Genomic DNA, 15912 nt, shown 5'->3' with positions numbered 1-15912 from the left:
TCTGTTTTCTGGTGGTTAGTTGGGACTTTTGTGCTCGGGCTGGCTTTGAACTTCAATCTTCAAATCTCAGCCTCCTTAGTAGTTAGGATCCCAGACATGAGCCACTGTGCCTGACTCTCTATCCTCTTTCTGAATTGCTTTTGCCTGGGCTGGCTTTGAACCTTAATCCTCAGATCTCAGCCTCCTGGGTAGCTAGAATCACAGGCATGAGCCACCATGCCCCCAAGCCCAGCTCTCTTTCCTCTTTCTGAATTGCTGCATGTTTCTAATTGGGGATTAAGCAAAAACAAACAAACAAACAAACAAAAAACTCAGGGACATAGCCAGTGAGGCTAATCAAGGCTGGCACTATTTGAAACTTGTTTTCATTTGTAATGGTACTTTGAAATTTAAGTTCTAAAGGCACTGTTTATCAAAAGACAGGAAAAATAAAGCATGGTGATTCTTTTTTATTTATCTTCATATACTATGCAGATTTATGATTTTTTTTAGAGCTCTAAGTTGCATTTATCTCAGAATTCTTTTTTAAATCTGATAATTTCTGATAATTCTAATGTAGCAAAGTTAGAATTGACGTCTCATTGAATATAACCTCTATTTGGAAAATGATGTTTCTGAATTATCACACAAAATTTCACCTTTTGATTATCTCTTTTATGTGTATGTATATGCGGGTACTAGGGCTTGAACCTCAGGGTCTGGAATCTGTCCCTTAGTTTTTTTGCTCATGGCTGGCATTCTACCACTTGAACCACAGCTCTATTTATGGCTTTTGGTGGTTAGTTGGAGATAAGAAGCTTAAGTTGGAGATAAGAACTTTTCGTCCTGAGCTGGCTTTGAACTCTGGTCCTCACATATCAACTTCCGAATAGCTAGGATAATGAGTGTGAGCCTCTGGTGCCCAGCTACAGTGTAGAAATTTTGTGTGATTTCCTAATATATATTTTGTATTTCAGTCTTTTTTTTTTTTCCCCCATCCTGGGGCTTGAACTCAGAGCCTGGGCACTGTCCCTGAGCTTCTTTTGCTCAAGGCTAGTGCTCTGCCACTTGAGCCACAGTGCCACTTCCGGCTTTTTCTGTGTATGCAGTACTGAGGAATTGAACTCAGGGCTTTGTGAATGCTAGGCACCCTATTATCTGCAGATCTCAGCCTCCTGAGTAGCTAGGGTTACTGGAGTGAGCCACCAGTTTTGGCATTGGGGTTCACTTTGATTTTGTTTTTGTGTGTGTGTGTGTGTTTTTTTTTTTTTTTTGCCAGTCCTGGGGCTTGAACTCAGGGCCTGCACACTGTCCTTGGGCTTTCTCAAGGCTAGAGCTCTACCATTTCACAGCACCACTTCTGGTCTTTTCTGTGCGTGTGGTACCAAGGAATTGAATCCGGGACTTCATGCATGCTAGGCAAGCACTCTACCACTAGGCCACTGGGGTTCACTTTGATAAGCATCATTTTATATGGTCATATTCACATAGCTGTTGAGCCATTGTGATCCTCTCCTATGAATATCTTCCTTTGTTTTCATTGTACAATACTTAAAGTGCTGTTAAATAATCATGTTCAAGTTAATTGTCTTTTATTATCCATTAGATTAACTTGTACATTTTTATTGTTTTTTTATATATTTTTTGTTTTGTTTTTCATATATTTTTATTGTAATTAATAGAAAGGTTACATTATATTCACAAGATAGAGGGTGCATTACTTCACAAACATTGATACCCTTTCTCACGTCTTGGTAACTTGTACATTTGTAGATATATTCTAGTTACTACAAATGAGGGAATCCATGCAGCCTATGTTTTTTTAGGTTTGGCTTATTTCACTTAATATAATACTTTTTCCAAATCTTTCCTATTTCCTTACAAGTAGTGCAGTGTCATTCTTTCTGGTGGAAGCATAGAATTCGATTGTGTATTTATACCACAATTTCTTGATCCATTCATCCACCAAGGGGCATCTGAGTTGATTCCTTGTCTTTTGTTTTTGGCCAGCCCTGGGGCTTGAACAGGATACTGTCCTTCGGATTTCTCAAGGCTAGTCCTCTACCACTTTAGCCACAGCATCACTTCTGGCTTTTTTTGTTTTTCTGTGTATGTGGTACCAAGGAATGGAACTTTGTTCATGCTAGGCAATCATTCTACTACTAGGCTACACTCCTTGTCTCCGTCTCCCCCCCCCTGCAATGATGATAGTTGTGCTGGTAGCACTAGTGTGAGCTGGTTTATGATCATTTGGGTAAATGCTCAGGAGTGGGATTGGTGAATCATAGGGAATCTCTATGCTTAGTATCCGAGGAACCTCTGTACTGCTTTCCAGAGTGGTTGAACAAGTTTACATTCCCACCAGCAATGTAGTAGTGTTCTCTTTTGGCTACTTCCCTGCCAGCATCTGTTATTACTACTTTTCTTGATTATGGCCTTTCTGACTGGGGTGAGATGTAATCTCAGTGTTATTTAAATTTGCATTTCTTCTATAGCCAGAGATGTTGAACATCTCTGCATGTGTCTATTGACCATTTTTACTTCTCCTTTGAGAAGTCTTTAGACCACTTATTAATGGGGTTGTTACTTTGAAGATTTGTTTTTGTGGGGTTTAATTTTTTCGATCTCTAAGTATATCTTAGATATGAGGTCCTTTTCTGATATATAGCTAGTAAAGATCTTCTTGGCTTTTTCTTTATCCTGCTAGTTTTGTCCTTTGCCTTGAAGAAATTTTTCACTTTAATGCAATCTCATTTATCTAGCCTTTCTTCGATATGTTATGTTTCTGGACACACTTCTTTGTTGTGTATGTTTGTGTCAGTACTGGGGTTTGAACTAAGGGCTTGGGTACTTTTGCTGAAGGCTAGCGTTCTACCACTGGAACCACAGCTCTGTTTCTCTCTTTTTTTGTGGAAATAAGAGTTTCAAGGACTTTTCCTGCCCCAGGTTGGCTTTGAACCATGATCCTCATATCTCACTCTTCCGAATAGCTAGAATTACAGGTATGAGTCACCACCACCCAGCCTTGCACACTTTTAATAGGCCTTACATCATGCAAAGTCAGCTTTTTGTACATATGCATAATAGGCCTTACATCATATGCAAAGTCAACTTTTTGTACATATGCAAATCCAGTGATCCTTGTGCTTCAGCCTGCGAGTACTGGCATGTGTCACCATCTGTAGCCTAAACCCAAAATTAAGATGATTCAATTTAATTACTACAGCCTTCTGTCATACAGTTGATGGAGAACCTTTGGTCCATGAACCATATGGAATAATTTGGTACATGGACAGACAGACATGTATGCTTCTCATAATCTCTAATAAGCTCAGTGTCTGCCTGTGGTCACCTGCATATATTAATTTTGTATGGGCCTCAACTGATTTTTATTAAGACTGAAATGGCCTTCAGTCCTAAAAGAAAGGTGAGAAATTTTTTATTTACATGTTGAAGGATCTTTCCCATTTTACCTTAAGTAGGAATCTATATAGAGTTCTTAGGGTTTCAGTCTGAAATGACTTCTGATTTTTGGGTAAGGTTATAGCAAATTAATAATGAACAGGATTTTTTTTTCTTTCTGAGATCATCATGTACTGAAAGAAGTCAGCACAATTCAGGAAAAATTGAGCTATAAAAATAGCTCAGTATTATACCAGATGAGTGGTGCACAAGTGAGATTTCACCAAAGAGGAAAAATATGTTCTAGGTTTTGAAGACAAGGTAGGGAAAGATTGCTTGCTGAAAAATGGGGAGAGTTTGTAACAAGGGAATATTAGATGAGTTCCACTGACCTTAAAGAATTTGACCACCCACTCTTTTAGCACCAAGAGCAGAGACTAAAAGGAAGTATTATCCAAGAGGAAAAAGAGTGCTTGGCAGACCCTAGGGAATTCTGATTACTCATCAGTTCTGTTATCATCAGGTGTCAAAAAAAAAAGCCAGCTAAGCAACAATTTTGGAAGATCAAGACAGTCGAAAGTGTTAAAGTTGCACTGTTCTACTCACCAAATGGCAGTGAGGTTGTTCTTTAGATGAAAGCTATTCAGCAAAGGTCACATTGTCACCACATAGCTCACCCTGCCCTCATTCCCACAGTGGTCTAATAAACATTTAAGTGTTGAGTTTATTTACAAAGAGTAGTTTTATAATGAAATGAGGAAGAGAAGAGACTTAAGACTTTATACCAGACTTTAAGCCAGTATTAGTGCTTGAACTCAGTCTTGAGCTTTTGCTTGGCTTCTTTGCTCAAAGCTGGTACTTTCCCAGTTGAGCCACACTTCCAGCTTTTTACCGGTTAATTGAAGATTAATACTCTCACAGATTTTTCTGCCTAGGCTGGTTTTGATCCTCAGATCTCATCCTCTTGAGTAGCTTGGATTATGAGCATCAGCCACTAGTGCTGGAAGTATGAGTATTTTAAATGGACATTTTTAGATTTGTTTATACAATTGACTGATCTGTCTATACAGTTTATCAAATTTTACTGATTTACCAAAGTGAAACTTCAAAATAATTGTGTAGCTGTAAGTGTTCTTGAGAAATGGACTAAACCTGAAGACATCACTGACATTTGAGTAAAATAGATTATGTAGGGTGGGGGTATGAGAGAAGAGCAGAAGATGGAGAGAGGAACTCATGCCTCTTTTAGCCAAGTTTTACAAGGTGTTTTTGGCTAATTGGAAAGTTCACTCTAACTCATGTTGCTTAGATATTCAGAGATGGCTTAGCTCAGTTCAGGTTTAGGTCCTTTGCCCATTTATTGATTGGTTTATTTTGTTAATTTCTCGAGCTCCTTGTATACTTTGAATATTAGGCCTTGTATTGTTGATAAAGATTTTCTCCCAGTCTTTGGCTACCTTTCTAGTTTAGGTAATTGTCCTCTGTTGTGTAGAAACTTTTTCTTTTTTGCCAGTCCTGGGGCTTGAATTCAGGGCCTGGGCACTGTTCCTGAGCTTTGTTTGTGCAAGGCTGCATTCTACCAGTTGAACCATGGTCCTACTTCCTGCTTTTTCTCTTAATGTGTTTCTGAGGATTTGAACTCAGGGCTTTCTGAATGCTGGGCAAGCATATTTCCAGTCTCATTTGTTTCTGTTTCTGTTTTGTGTTGATCCTGGGGCTTGAACTCAGGGCCTAAGAAATGTTCAAGAACCTCACCAAGTTAGCATTCTACTACTTGAGCAATAGCTCCACTTCTGACATTATTTCCTTATTTATTCATGTATGTATGTATGTATGTATGTATGTATGTATGTATGTATGTATGTATGTAGTTTAGTACAGATAAGAGTCTCCTAGACTTGCCTGCCCAGGCTTGCTTTTAAACCATGATCATCTGATCTCAGCCTCTTGAGTAGCTAGGATTACAGGTGTGAGCCACCAGTGCCACCAGCCATTCTGTTTCTGTTTTAAAGGTTCATTTGTACCTTTTTTTTTTTTTTTTTTGTGGGTCATGGGGCTTGAACTTGGCTTGGGTACTGTCCCTGAGCTCTTTAGCTCAAGGCTACTACCTACCCCCAAGCCAAGTCCCACTTCCCATTTTCTTTTCTTTTTTTCCATTCATTCATTCATTCATTTATTTATTTTTACCGCTTCCCATTTTCTAGAGGTTAATTGGCTATAAGAGTCTCAGGTCCTGGGCTGGGAGTTTGGCCTAGTGGTTAAAGTGTTTGCCTAGCATGAACGAAGACCCGGGTTCGATTCCTCGGTACCACATAGAAAAAAGCCGGAAGTGGTGCTGAGGCTCAAGTGGTAGAGCTCTAGCCTTGAGAAAGTCCAAGGACAGTGCTCAGGCCCTGAGTTCAAGCCCAGGACTGGCAAAAAAACAAAAACAAAAACAAACAAACAAACAAAAGAGTCTCAGGTCCTTTTGTGCCCAGGCTGGCTTTGAACCTTGATCCTCAGATCTCAGCCTCCTGAGTAGCTAGGATTACAGGCCTGAGCCACAGCGACTGGATTGTACCTACTCTTTTTGTAACTTCTTGTGGTATAGACTTAGTTTATTAAGCTCAGCCTTTCCTTTTTCAGTTCATTTATCTAATGTGATATACTTACATTTTTGCAAATTCTGTATCCTGTCCCACAGATTTTGTTATGTAGTATTTTCAACGTTGTTCAGCTCAAAATATTATTTATACTTTTATTATGGTTTATCTTTAAACTAATCTTATTGATATCAAACCCATAAAATATGACATTTACATGGTGGGTTTAGGGTTTTACGGCTTACACTTGCATTATTTCTAGTGTCTCTGTTGCTGGTGTGAATTACTTCACATATATTTGGGCATAGTCTTTCCTGTAAATATTTGTATATAGAGATGAGAATAAAATTTATTATTGCTTATGGTTTTGTATGGTACAAAATTTGCTGATAAGGTTGTTGAACATTTCTTAGATCAGTTCCAGATATTGTATTATAGTTGAGAAAGGATCTTCGATTTAATTACTTCATTGCCTTTATTTTTTTAGCTGTGTTGGAGTAGAAGAACATCATGCTGTTGACATTGACCTGTATCACTGTCCCAACTGTGCAATTCTGCATGGCTCCTCCTTGAGTAAGTCCTACGTGTATGATACTCTATTCCTATAGAGATTTCACTGAGGAAACTTAGTGTGCATGTTTTGTCTGAATGATGGAATAACTTATTCAATAAATGAAATTTATCTGCTAGTGTATAACTTTGAAACAATTACATATTTTCAAAGCTTTCAATTTGGGAAGCATAATAAAGTAAAAATTCCTGGTTCTGGAAACTTACTGGCTGTTTTTATCTTTTCCCAAAATTTCTCAAGGTAGTGTTGTTAAGATTTGACTCATGAAGGAGCTCCAGTGGCGCAATCGGTTAGCGCACAGTACTTATAAGATTTGACTCATGAACATATGTGTTACATTTTTAGAAAGAAATTAGGGTGTTGATAGGCTAGAATATTATTTATATTTTTTTAATTTGTTTGTTACGTTGAGTCCTTAGCCCATTTCTTTGCTTCAAACTCTGCTGCTGATGTTCACAGAGATATATAGAGAGATGGAATATAGGCCAATTAGGTGTGTGATCACATTTCTCTTGAGGAGGCCAAAGCAAAGGCAGGGAAGCCTCCTGCATCCCTTGATGTATACCAGCACCATAAAGAAATGAGTACATACATTTATTTATTTATTTATTTAAGAAATGAGTACTTTTAGTGTTTTTTTTTTCCCAGATGTTTCTGAGGGAGAAACTGGAATATTAATTGTACAAAATTTAGAGGAAAAAAATGTATTTTTGCCAGACCTGGTGCTTGAACTCAGGGCCTGAGTACTGTCCTTGGACTTGGTTAAGGCAAGGGCTGTGCCACTTGGGCCACAGCACCACTTCTGGCTTTTTCTTTTTTCTTTCTTTCTTTCTTTCTTTCTTTCTTTCTTTCTTTCTTTCTTTCTTTTTTGAGTTAAATATAGGCAATTTATTTGTGATGGTTCCATTAACCTTTTTTTGTTGTTGTTGTTTTAATGTACAGAGGGGTTACAGCTATACTTGCCAGGTAGTAGGTGCATTACTTCTCACACATTGATATATCCTTTCTCATGTTTTTGTCCCTATTTCCCTCCTCTCACCCCCTCTCAATCATCTTGTTCCCCCCTTCCCTTTCCTATTTCAAGTAAATAAACGTATATATAATATACCAGGTAACAAAGTCAGATACTGTAGTAATATGAGATTAACTAAAGGGCAACAAAAGAGAAAAGAAATAGTTCTGGCTCTTTCTATGTATGTGGTACTGGGGAATCGAACCTGGGTTTTCATGAATGCTAGGCAAGCACTCTACCACTAGGCCAAACTCCTGGCCCAGGAGAAAATATTTTAAAAAAGGCTTTGGATTATGAAGTATCCAAATATTCGGTCTTAGAGAATTCAGATATAATTCCCGAATGAAATAATTTGAATTGAAATTGTACTTAAACTTATATGAAACCTTAACTTGCTAAGAGGCAGAAGAATGTATGTGAGATGGTATTCTATTTTCCTTATACAATTTTACCTTTTAACAACTTTATCTTGCTGGGCACGATGGCTCACATATGTAATTCTCACTGCTCAGGAGGCTGAGATCTGAGAATCACGGTTCAAAGCCAGGGTACTAAAGTCTGTGAGATTCTTATCTGCAATTAACCACTAGAAAACTGGAAGTGGCGATGTGGCTCCAGGGGTAGGGTGGTAGCCTTGAGCTGAAGAGCTCAGGAACAGTTCCCAGGCCCAGAGTTCAAGCCCCACAACCGACAAAACAACACAAAACAAAACCCAGAAACTATCTCGCTTGCTTAGTTGTGTGACATGTAACACAAACAGAACTTTTTGCTTCTTTTCTTATGATCATTACTAAAATATTCCTTCATTGCTCTATTTCCCTTATGAATTTAGTTAGCTATGACTGATTTTGTGGGTTGTTTTTTTTTAAAGCATGTTGACCAAATCAGGTGTATCATACTTTCTGTTAAACTGCTACATGTCAGCACATTTAAAGACCATAATAACTGGCAGTTTATTATAAGATGGGTGCTGTGGATATCTAAGTATTTATATTTTTCTTTTGAAACTTGAAGCAACTTAATATATGAGAAAAATTATCTAAGAATGTAGCTGTTTTGCAAAGCTATATTTAACCTGATAGCTATTGAATCCTAAAGTCATTTCCTTAACAATATAAATGGTTATTGTAGCTGAAAGCCTGTGTATGCTTTTTCTCTGGGACTTGTACTCAAGGCCTGAGCACTGTCCTTGGGCTTTCTCAAGGCTAGTAGTGTTCTACCACTTGAGCACAGCTCCACTTCTGGCTTTTTTGGAATAGCGTGTCACCCATTTTCTTGCTCAGGTTGGCTTCGAACCAAGGTCTTTAGATCTCAGCCTCATGAGTAGTTAGGATTATTATTTTTTTTAATGATGATGCACATTATTGCAAGACCTCAAGCTAGTAGACTGGTAGACTACCGGTATAGTACTGGCAGAAATTTGACTTACTCCCACTTTCCTGGAGACAGTATACTATCTTAAAAGTGGTGAATTACCTTCTGGCATTTCTAGAAATTTTATCTTGACAGGGAAATAGATTAATATGTATATACATATATCAATATTAATCATAACATTAAAGAAAATTGAGAATGGATTAAGTTCTTCAGAATAAAAATTAATTATAGTACATATAGTTCTAGGCTGCCTTTAAATTACTTTTGAATGCTTAATAAAGAAGAAAAACTTATAATACAAAAAAATGCAGAATAAATATGTGATCTCATTTGAAAATAAAATAGTTGTATATTTTTACATAGTGCAAAAAACTTGCCCTTCAGTTTTAGGAATTGTTTTCAATGATAAAAAATATAAAATTTCTTTTTTTTTTTTTTTGATGGGTCATGGGGCATGAATTCAGCCTGTGCACTGTCCCTGAGCTCTTCAGCTCAAGGCTACCAACCTACCCTTGAGCCAAGCCCCACTTCCCATTTTCAAGGGGTTAATTGGAGATAAGAGTCTCAGGTTCTTTTGTGCCTGGGCTGGCTTTGAACCTTGATCCTCAGATTTCAGCCGTCTGAGTAGCTAGGATTACAGGCATGAACCACGTGGCAATATACAATTTCTTTTTTTTTTTTTGCCAGTCCTGGGCTTGAGCTCAGGGCCTGAGCACTGTCCTTGGACTTTCTCAAGGCTAGAGCTCTACCACTTGAGCCTCAGCACCACTTCTGGTTTTTTTCTATGTATGTGGTACCGAGGAATCGAACCCGGGTCTTCATGCATGCTAGGCAAGCACTTTAACCACTAGGCCAAACTCCCGGCCCGCAATATACAATTTCTTAATGGAATTTCTCAAGGAGATTCCTTTGTGATCCTGATTTTTTTTCTTAGTGGGTTGTGGGGTTTGAACTCTGGGCCTGGTTTCTGTCCCTGGGTTCTTTGGCTCGCTAGTGCTCTACCACTTTGAGCCACAGGGCCACTTCCAGTTTTTCTGATGGTTAATTGAAGATAAGAGTCTAAATAAATTACAGACATCAGTACAGAAAACCAGAATCCTGAGAGTATTTAGGCTGAAGAGTGATTTTCAAGTTTCAAAAAAAAGATTTAAATCTAAAATTTACTCTTGAAGTAGAAACAGAAGATTGTGAATTCCAGTCTGTGCTACATAGTGAGACTCTAAAACAAGGTAGCAAACATACCAACCAATCTAAAATCTTAAAATCTTAGATTGATATTGTATAAAAGAGCTCTAGATGGCACACCTGGATATGGGTAGAGAGGTACCTAGAGGTGCCAAGTGCCAAATGCCCTCTGCAAGGTTATAGGTGAAGCTGATGAATGAACTAGGAATCAGATTCAAGGCTTTTCATTTTGATTGTTGTGACTAAAGATAAGAGCTCTTAGAGTTGTAGAATCATAGGATCTTAGCACTGAAACTAACCAGGAAGTTATTTATTTTGTCATCATAGTCTTCTTGCTTTAAGACTCAGTACAGGGGCTGGGAGTTTGGCCTAGTGGTTAAAGTGCTTGCCTAGCATGCATGAAGACCGGGGTTCGATTCCTCGGTACCACATACATAGAAAAAAGCTGGAAGTGGTGCTGAGGCTCAAGTGGTAGAGCTCTAGCCTTGAGAAAACCCAAGGACAATCTCAGGCCCTGAGCTCAAGCCCAGGACTGACAAAAAAAAAAAAAAGGACTCAGTACATTGTTCTCTGTGTCAATGTGAACATGCTGTTTTTTTGGTCGCTTGTAGGACTTGAACTTTGGGTCTGATCGCTGTCTCTGAGTATTTCAGCTCTACCACTTGAGCCACAGTGCCACTTCTGCCACTTCTGGGTTTCTGGTGGTTATTGGAGATAAGCATCTCAAGGACTTTTGTGCCCAGGCTGGCTTTGAACCTTTGATACTCAGACCTTAGCCTCCTGAGGATTGCAGGCATGAACTACTGGCACCTGGTTGAACATGCTTATTTTGGGAGTAAATTTTGTGTAAAAAAAGAATGGAATTATGCTGTTAGATTTCTGATGTGGGATAAAAAGGTCCTATCCTGAGAGGATAATTTGGATGATCTGGGTAACCATATTATGACCTAATGTTCTAGTGAAAATCATAATTTCAAATAATTTGGAAATGTTATAAACTGCTTATATATTTTATTCTTTTGCTGTATTACAAAAGGTTTCATCTTCTGACTCTTAATTCTTTGATTTAATTTTTGAATTATTTTGAAGTAAGAAGTAGGCTTAAAAAATCCACAGTTAATTGTCTATAATTGCAGCATTAGATTAAGTAAAATTTACTTTAATGGCCTGGAAATGCATTAAAACCTGTGTTATTATTGTACTTACAGTTGATTATGTAGATTACATTGATTAGAAAGTGCATAGCATCACCAGTTACTAAATTTTTTTTTTCTAAAAAATTTTTTTCACTAAAAATTCAGTGAAAAAACGGAGGAACTGGCACAGGCATGACTACACAGAAACTGATGATGGTTCCAAACCAGTGCAAGCTGGAACCAGGACTTTTGTTAAGGAGCTACGTTCTCGAGTCTTCCCAAGGTATGAAAACGTATTAATAACATATAATGTTGTCTGATAAAATGGCATCATGTAAAGCAGTGTTCTTTCTTTGATTCTTTTGCTTATTTCCTTTCCCCCTTTTGTTTCTCCCTCTTCCTTCTTTTTCTTTTTCCCTCTTCTCCCTTTTCCTCCCCTGACTTTCTTCCCTCTCCCTCTCCTTACCTTTTGTGCTAGTCCTGGGGCTTGAACCCAGCCTCTAAATGTTGTCCCTGATTTTTCTGTACAAGACTGGCTAACTCTCTACCACTTAAGCCACAACTCCACTTTTGGGCTTTTCAGTGGTTAACTGGAAAGATAAAAGTCTGACTTTCTTGCTAGGGCTGGCATTGAACATAATCCTCAGATCTTCCTAAGTAAGATTACGGGCTAAATCCACTGTTACCTGGCTTAAAGCAGAGCTTTTGAACTTCAGACTGTAACATATTGTTCTCAATTGGCTTTTCTTTTTCTTACCTTCCTCCCTCCCTCTTCCCCACCCTCCTCCTCTTTTGTTTGCTTGCTTATTTTGCCAGTCCTGGGGCTTGAACTTAGGACCTGGGCACTGTCTGTGAGCTTCTTTTGCTTAAAGCTGGAGCCACTTCCAGCTTATCTGTTTATATGGTACTGAGGAATTGAGCCTAGGGCTTAATGCATATTAGGCAAGCACTGTACTAGCCACATTCCCAGCCTTCTTTTTTTCCTTAATGAAATAGAATAAGAAGAAATAGTGCCTTGTAAGTAATAAAAATAAGTAGCTGGGCGTGGTGGCTCATGCCTGTGATCCTAGCTACTCAGGAGGCTGACATCTGAGGATTGCAGTTCAAAGCCAGCCCAAGAGACTCTTATCGCCAATCTATCACTAGAAAATGGAAAGTGGAGCTGTAGCTCAAGGGGTAGGGTGGTAGCCTTGAGCTGAAGAGCTCAGGGACAGTGCCCAGGCCCAGAGTTCAAGTCCCATGACCACCCTCCAAAAAAAAATATACTTTCTTGGAAATTTTGCTATATGTATATGCATTTAGATCAACATATAAAAATATTACTCTTAATTTTGGATCACAAATCCAAAACTTTGAAATACGTTAATTGTAGTGGTGGTTCTCTATGTTTGGTTTCTTTTCTTTGGTCAGTTCTGGGGCCTGAACTTTGGGCCTGGGCGCTATCCCTCACCTCTTTTGCTCAAGGTTACTGCCCTACCCCTGGCTTTGGTGCTGTTCCTGAGCTCTTTAGCTCAAGGCTACTGTCCTACCCCTTGAGCCACAGCATCACTGCCACCTTTCTAGTGGTTAATTGGACATAAGAGTTTCAGTTCAGGTTGGCTTTGAACCTTGATCCTCAGTTCTCAGCCTCCTGAGTAGCTAGGATTACAGGCATGAGCCACTATGCCTGGCTTATGTTTGGTTTCTTTTAAAAGGGTACCTCCACCCTACCTCATGCTTCTCCTCAGGTTTCCTTAATTCTCCTATTTTCCAACTTTGTTTTCTCACCTTATTTAACTGTCCATGCCCTGCTTCAACACCAGAAGCATTCAGAACTATTGCCTAGTCTCTGATGCAGCGGGACTAAGGCTTTTAATTTCTAAAAATAATAGAATATATTTGAATTGTCTATGTCTCAAAGAGAGTCAAAAGCATTAGAAAGCATTTAATCATGCTAATTTATATCATTTCCTACTCAGTGTCTGACATCTCTTTAAAGTGATAGTACTTGATAGGCTTTTATATGAAATTAGAACATTGGATGTTAAAAAGCACAATTTAAATATAAATCACAGGATCACACTTGGCTTATTACAGATTTTTTTTTAAGATCCTGGAATGAAAATTCCCAGCTATTTTTCCTCAATCTTTAGAATTTTTATCTATTCTCCACTTCTTTAGTGTTTTCCATAGAAACATAAAAGGATAAATGTCCATTTTGGCTCCCTCAGTTCTGCTAAGAAATAGGAAATTTAGTAAAATACTGTTTCCACATAATTTTTTTTTCCTGAGCACCATTTTTTTAATTAAAGAATTTATTAACATTGATTTTTACATCATATTTCAAATGATGTTTAACAAACAAGTGTTCAAGGAGGGAATCTATATACAATCACTGGCATTTAGTTTTTAGAACTTAATCAAAATTAGGCTAAGGGTTTGTATGTCATAGGTACATACTAGTTTATGAAATAAAACATTATGTCTATAGAGTCATAGATTTTTATGTCTGTATAGTTATGTTTATATTTCCATTACCATGTCCATAGCATTGGGTATGCAAATATTGAGTCCTCACTCTTGTACTCTTTGGATCTAATAGCCACATATTAAGGATACCATGTGCCTTTTGTTCCTTAGGTCTTGACTTGTCTCACTCAACATGATTCGCTCTAGACCACATGATTTTTGTTGTGCTAAAATCTTCATTCTTATTCTCTTAGTCTCAAAATTGTAGGGCTAGCAAGGTGGCTTAGTGGTAGAGAGCTTGCCTACCAGGTGTGAAGCCCTGGGTTCAACTTCTCAGTACTGGAAAAAGCTGGAAGGGTGCTGTGGCTCAAGTGGTAGAGCACTTGCCTTGAGTAAAAGCAGCTCAGGAATAGTGCCCAGGCCCTGAGTTCAAGCCCTATTACTGGCAAAAAAAAAAAAAAAAAAAAAAAAGATTTAGACTTTGATCCTTTTATATATTTTTCAGTAACATGTCTTGATTTAAACAGATTATACTGTCTGTGAATTTTACTTTAGGATAGCCAAAAGGGGTTTCAGGATTTTTTGTTTTGTTTTGTTTTTGAGATACTGCAGTTTGAATTCAGAGCCTTGAGCTTATTTGACATGTCTAATTTTGAGGTAGTCTTGCTTTTTGGCCAGGAGCCTTGACAGCCATCCTGCTACTTATTCTTTTTGGTAATTGGAGTAATAGGAGTATACCACCAAGGCCAGCTGTTTCTGTTGAGATGGTGTGGTGAATTTTTTTTGCCTGGGCTGATATGGAATTGCAATCCTCCTCAATTCTGCCTCTTTAGCTAAGCCACTGACACCTGGCAAGAAGACATTTATTAAGAGGAAAATTAAGTTTAGAGACACTGATATGGATAATTATGCAGTATTTGAAAGTATTGTAGTATTTTTTGTTGGTATTTTGCATGTGCATATATTACATTTCAATAAGAACAGTCTCTTTTATTGCTTTCTCTTTCCCTTTTCCCCAACTCCTATCGTTTAATTGCCTTTAATGAGATTTCTGTGCTATTTCCACACAAAGGCACAATGTATTTTGGTATTATTTACCCTCTGCCTACCACAATACTTTTTAAAGCAAAACGACAAAATGACATTTCATTGTTATTTTTTCCTCAGTGCCGATGAAATCATTGTAAAGATGCATGGTAGTCAGCTGACACAAAGATACCTGGAAAAGCATGGATTTGATGTCCCTATTATGGTCCCTAAATTAGATGATCTGGGACTCAGGCTCCCTCCACCTGCTTTTTCTGTGATGGATGTGGAACATTACGTAGGTATGAACTTGGTTCCATTAAGAACTTGGGAAAATAAGGTAAAATCAATGTTCTAACAATGTTAAAATGGAAGAAATGTCAATTTAGTTTTACTTCCTGGGTCAGGAAAAGTAAAACTCAATGTCACTTTTGCTGAAAGTTTTTCTTGGCTCTTCAGGGGTCAGAGAAGCAATCAAACAGTTTATCCTCTCTTGTTTAATCAGCTTCATCCTGCTGCTTTCTTTGGTGTTATTAAATATGATATCTGCTTATGGCAAACCATTACTGAGGGGCAGGTGGATACCTCAAAAGACATGGGAAAACTGGATTGGTTCTAGGTTATCTATAGCATACATAAGCCAGGCATGGTAGCTTATGCCTGTAATCCTAGCCACTCGGATTGAGATCCGAGAATTGTGGTTCAAAGCCAGCTTGGGCAGAAAAAGCCATGAGACTCTTATCTCCAGTTAGCCACCTGAAAACTGGAAGTGGAGCTGTGATTCAAAGTGGTAGAGCACCGTCCTTGAGCAAAAAAAGCTCAGGTATAGCACCCTGTCCCAGAGTTGAAGCCTTATGACCAACAGACAAAAAAGAAAAAGAAGGTGAAAAAGCAGATTGCCATATTGTTGACATTTTTCTTTTTTCTTTTTTTCTTGCTGGGTCATGGGGCTTGAACTCTGGGCCTGAGCCCTGTCCATCAGCTCTTTAGTTCAAGGCTACTGCTCTACTCCAGAGCCTCAGCTCCACTTCCAGTTTTCTAGTGGTTAACTGGAGATAAGAGTCTCATTAGTGTCCGGGCTGACTTTGAACCTTGACCCTCAGATCTCAGCCTCCTGAGTATCTAGGATTACAGGTGTGAGCCACTGCAACCGGCTTCATTATTTTTCTAAATAAAACTGGTTGTATTTAGATG

General features: G+C 38.3%; 1 protein-coding gene across 1 annotated transcript in view; it reads left to right on the top strand.

Annotated features, from left to right (window-relative positions):
- The window catches only part of Kdm7a (lysine demethylase 7A), a 66415-nt gene that overhangs the window by 16865 nt on the left and 33638 nt on the right, over positions 1-15912 (top strand). Inside the window, exons 2-4 of the mRNA XM_090333407.1 lie at positions 6451-6536; positions 11410-11527; positions 14860-15020. Of these exons, the coding sequence (XP_090189533.1) occupies positions 6451-6536; positions 11410-11527; positions 14860-15020 (365 nt within the window). The remainder of the gene's footprint in view (positions 1-6450; positions 6537-11409; positions 11528-14859; positions 15021-15912) is intronic.

Source organism: Megascapheus bottae, chromosome 5 (assembly GCF_031878675.1).
Source record: "Megascapheus bottae isolate mThoBot1 chromosome 5, mThoBot2.hap1, whole genome shotgun sequence".
In the NCBI taxonomy this organism is placed as follows: Eukaryota; Metazoa; Chordata; class Mammalia; order Rodentia; family Geomyidae; genus Megascapheus; species Megascapheus bottae.
This window is presented reverse-complemented; position numbering and strand designations above follow the sequence as displayed.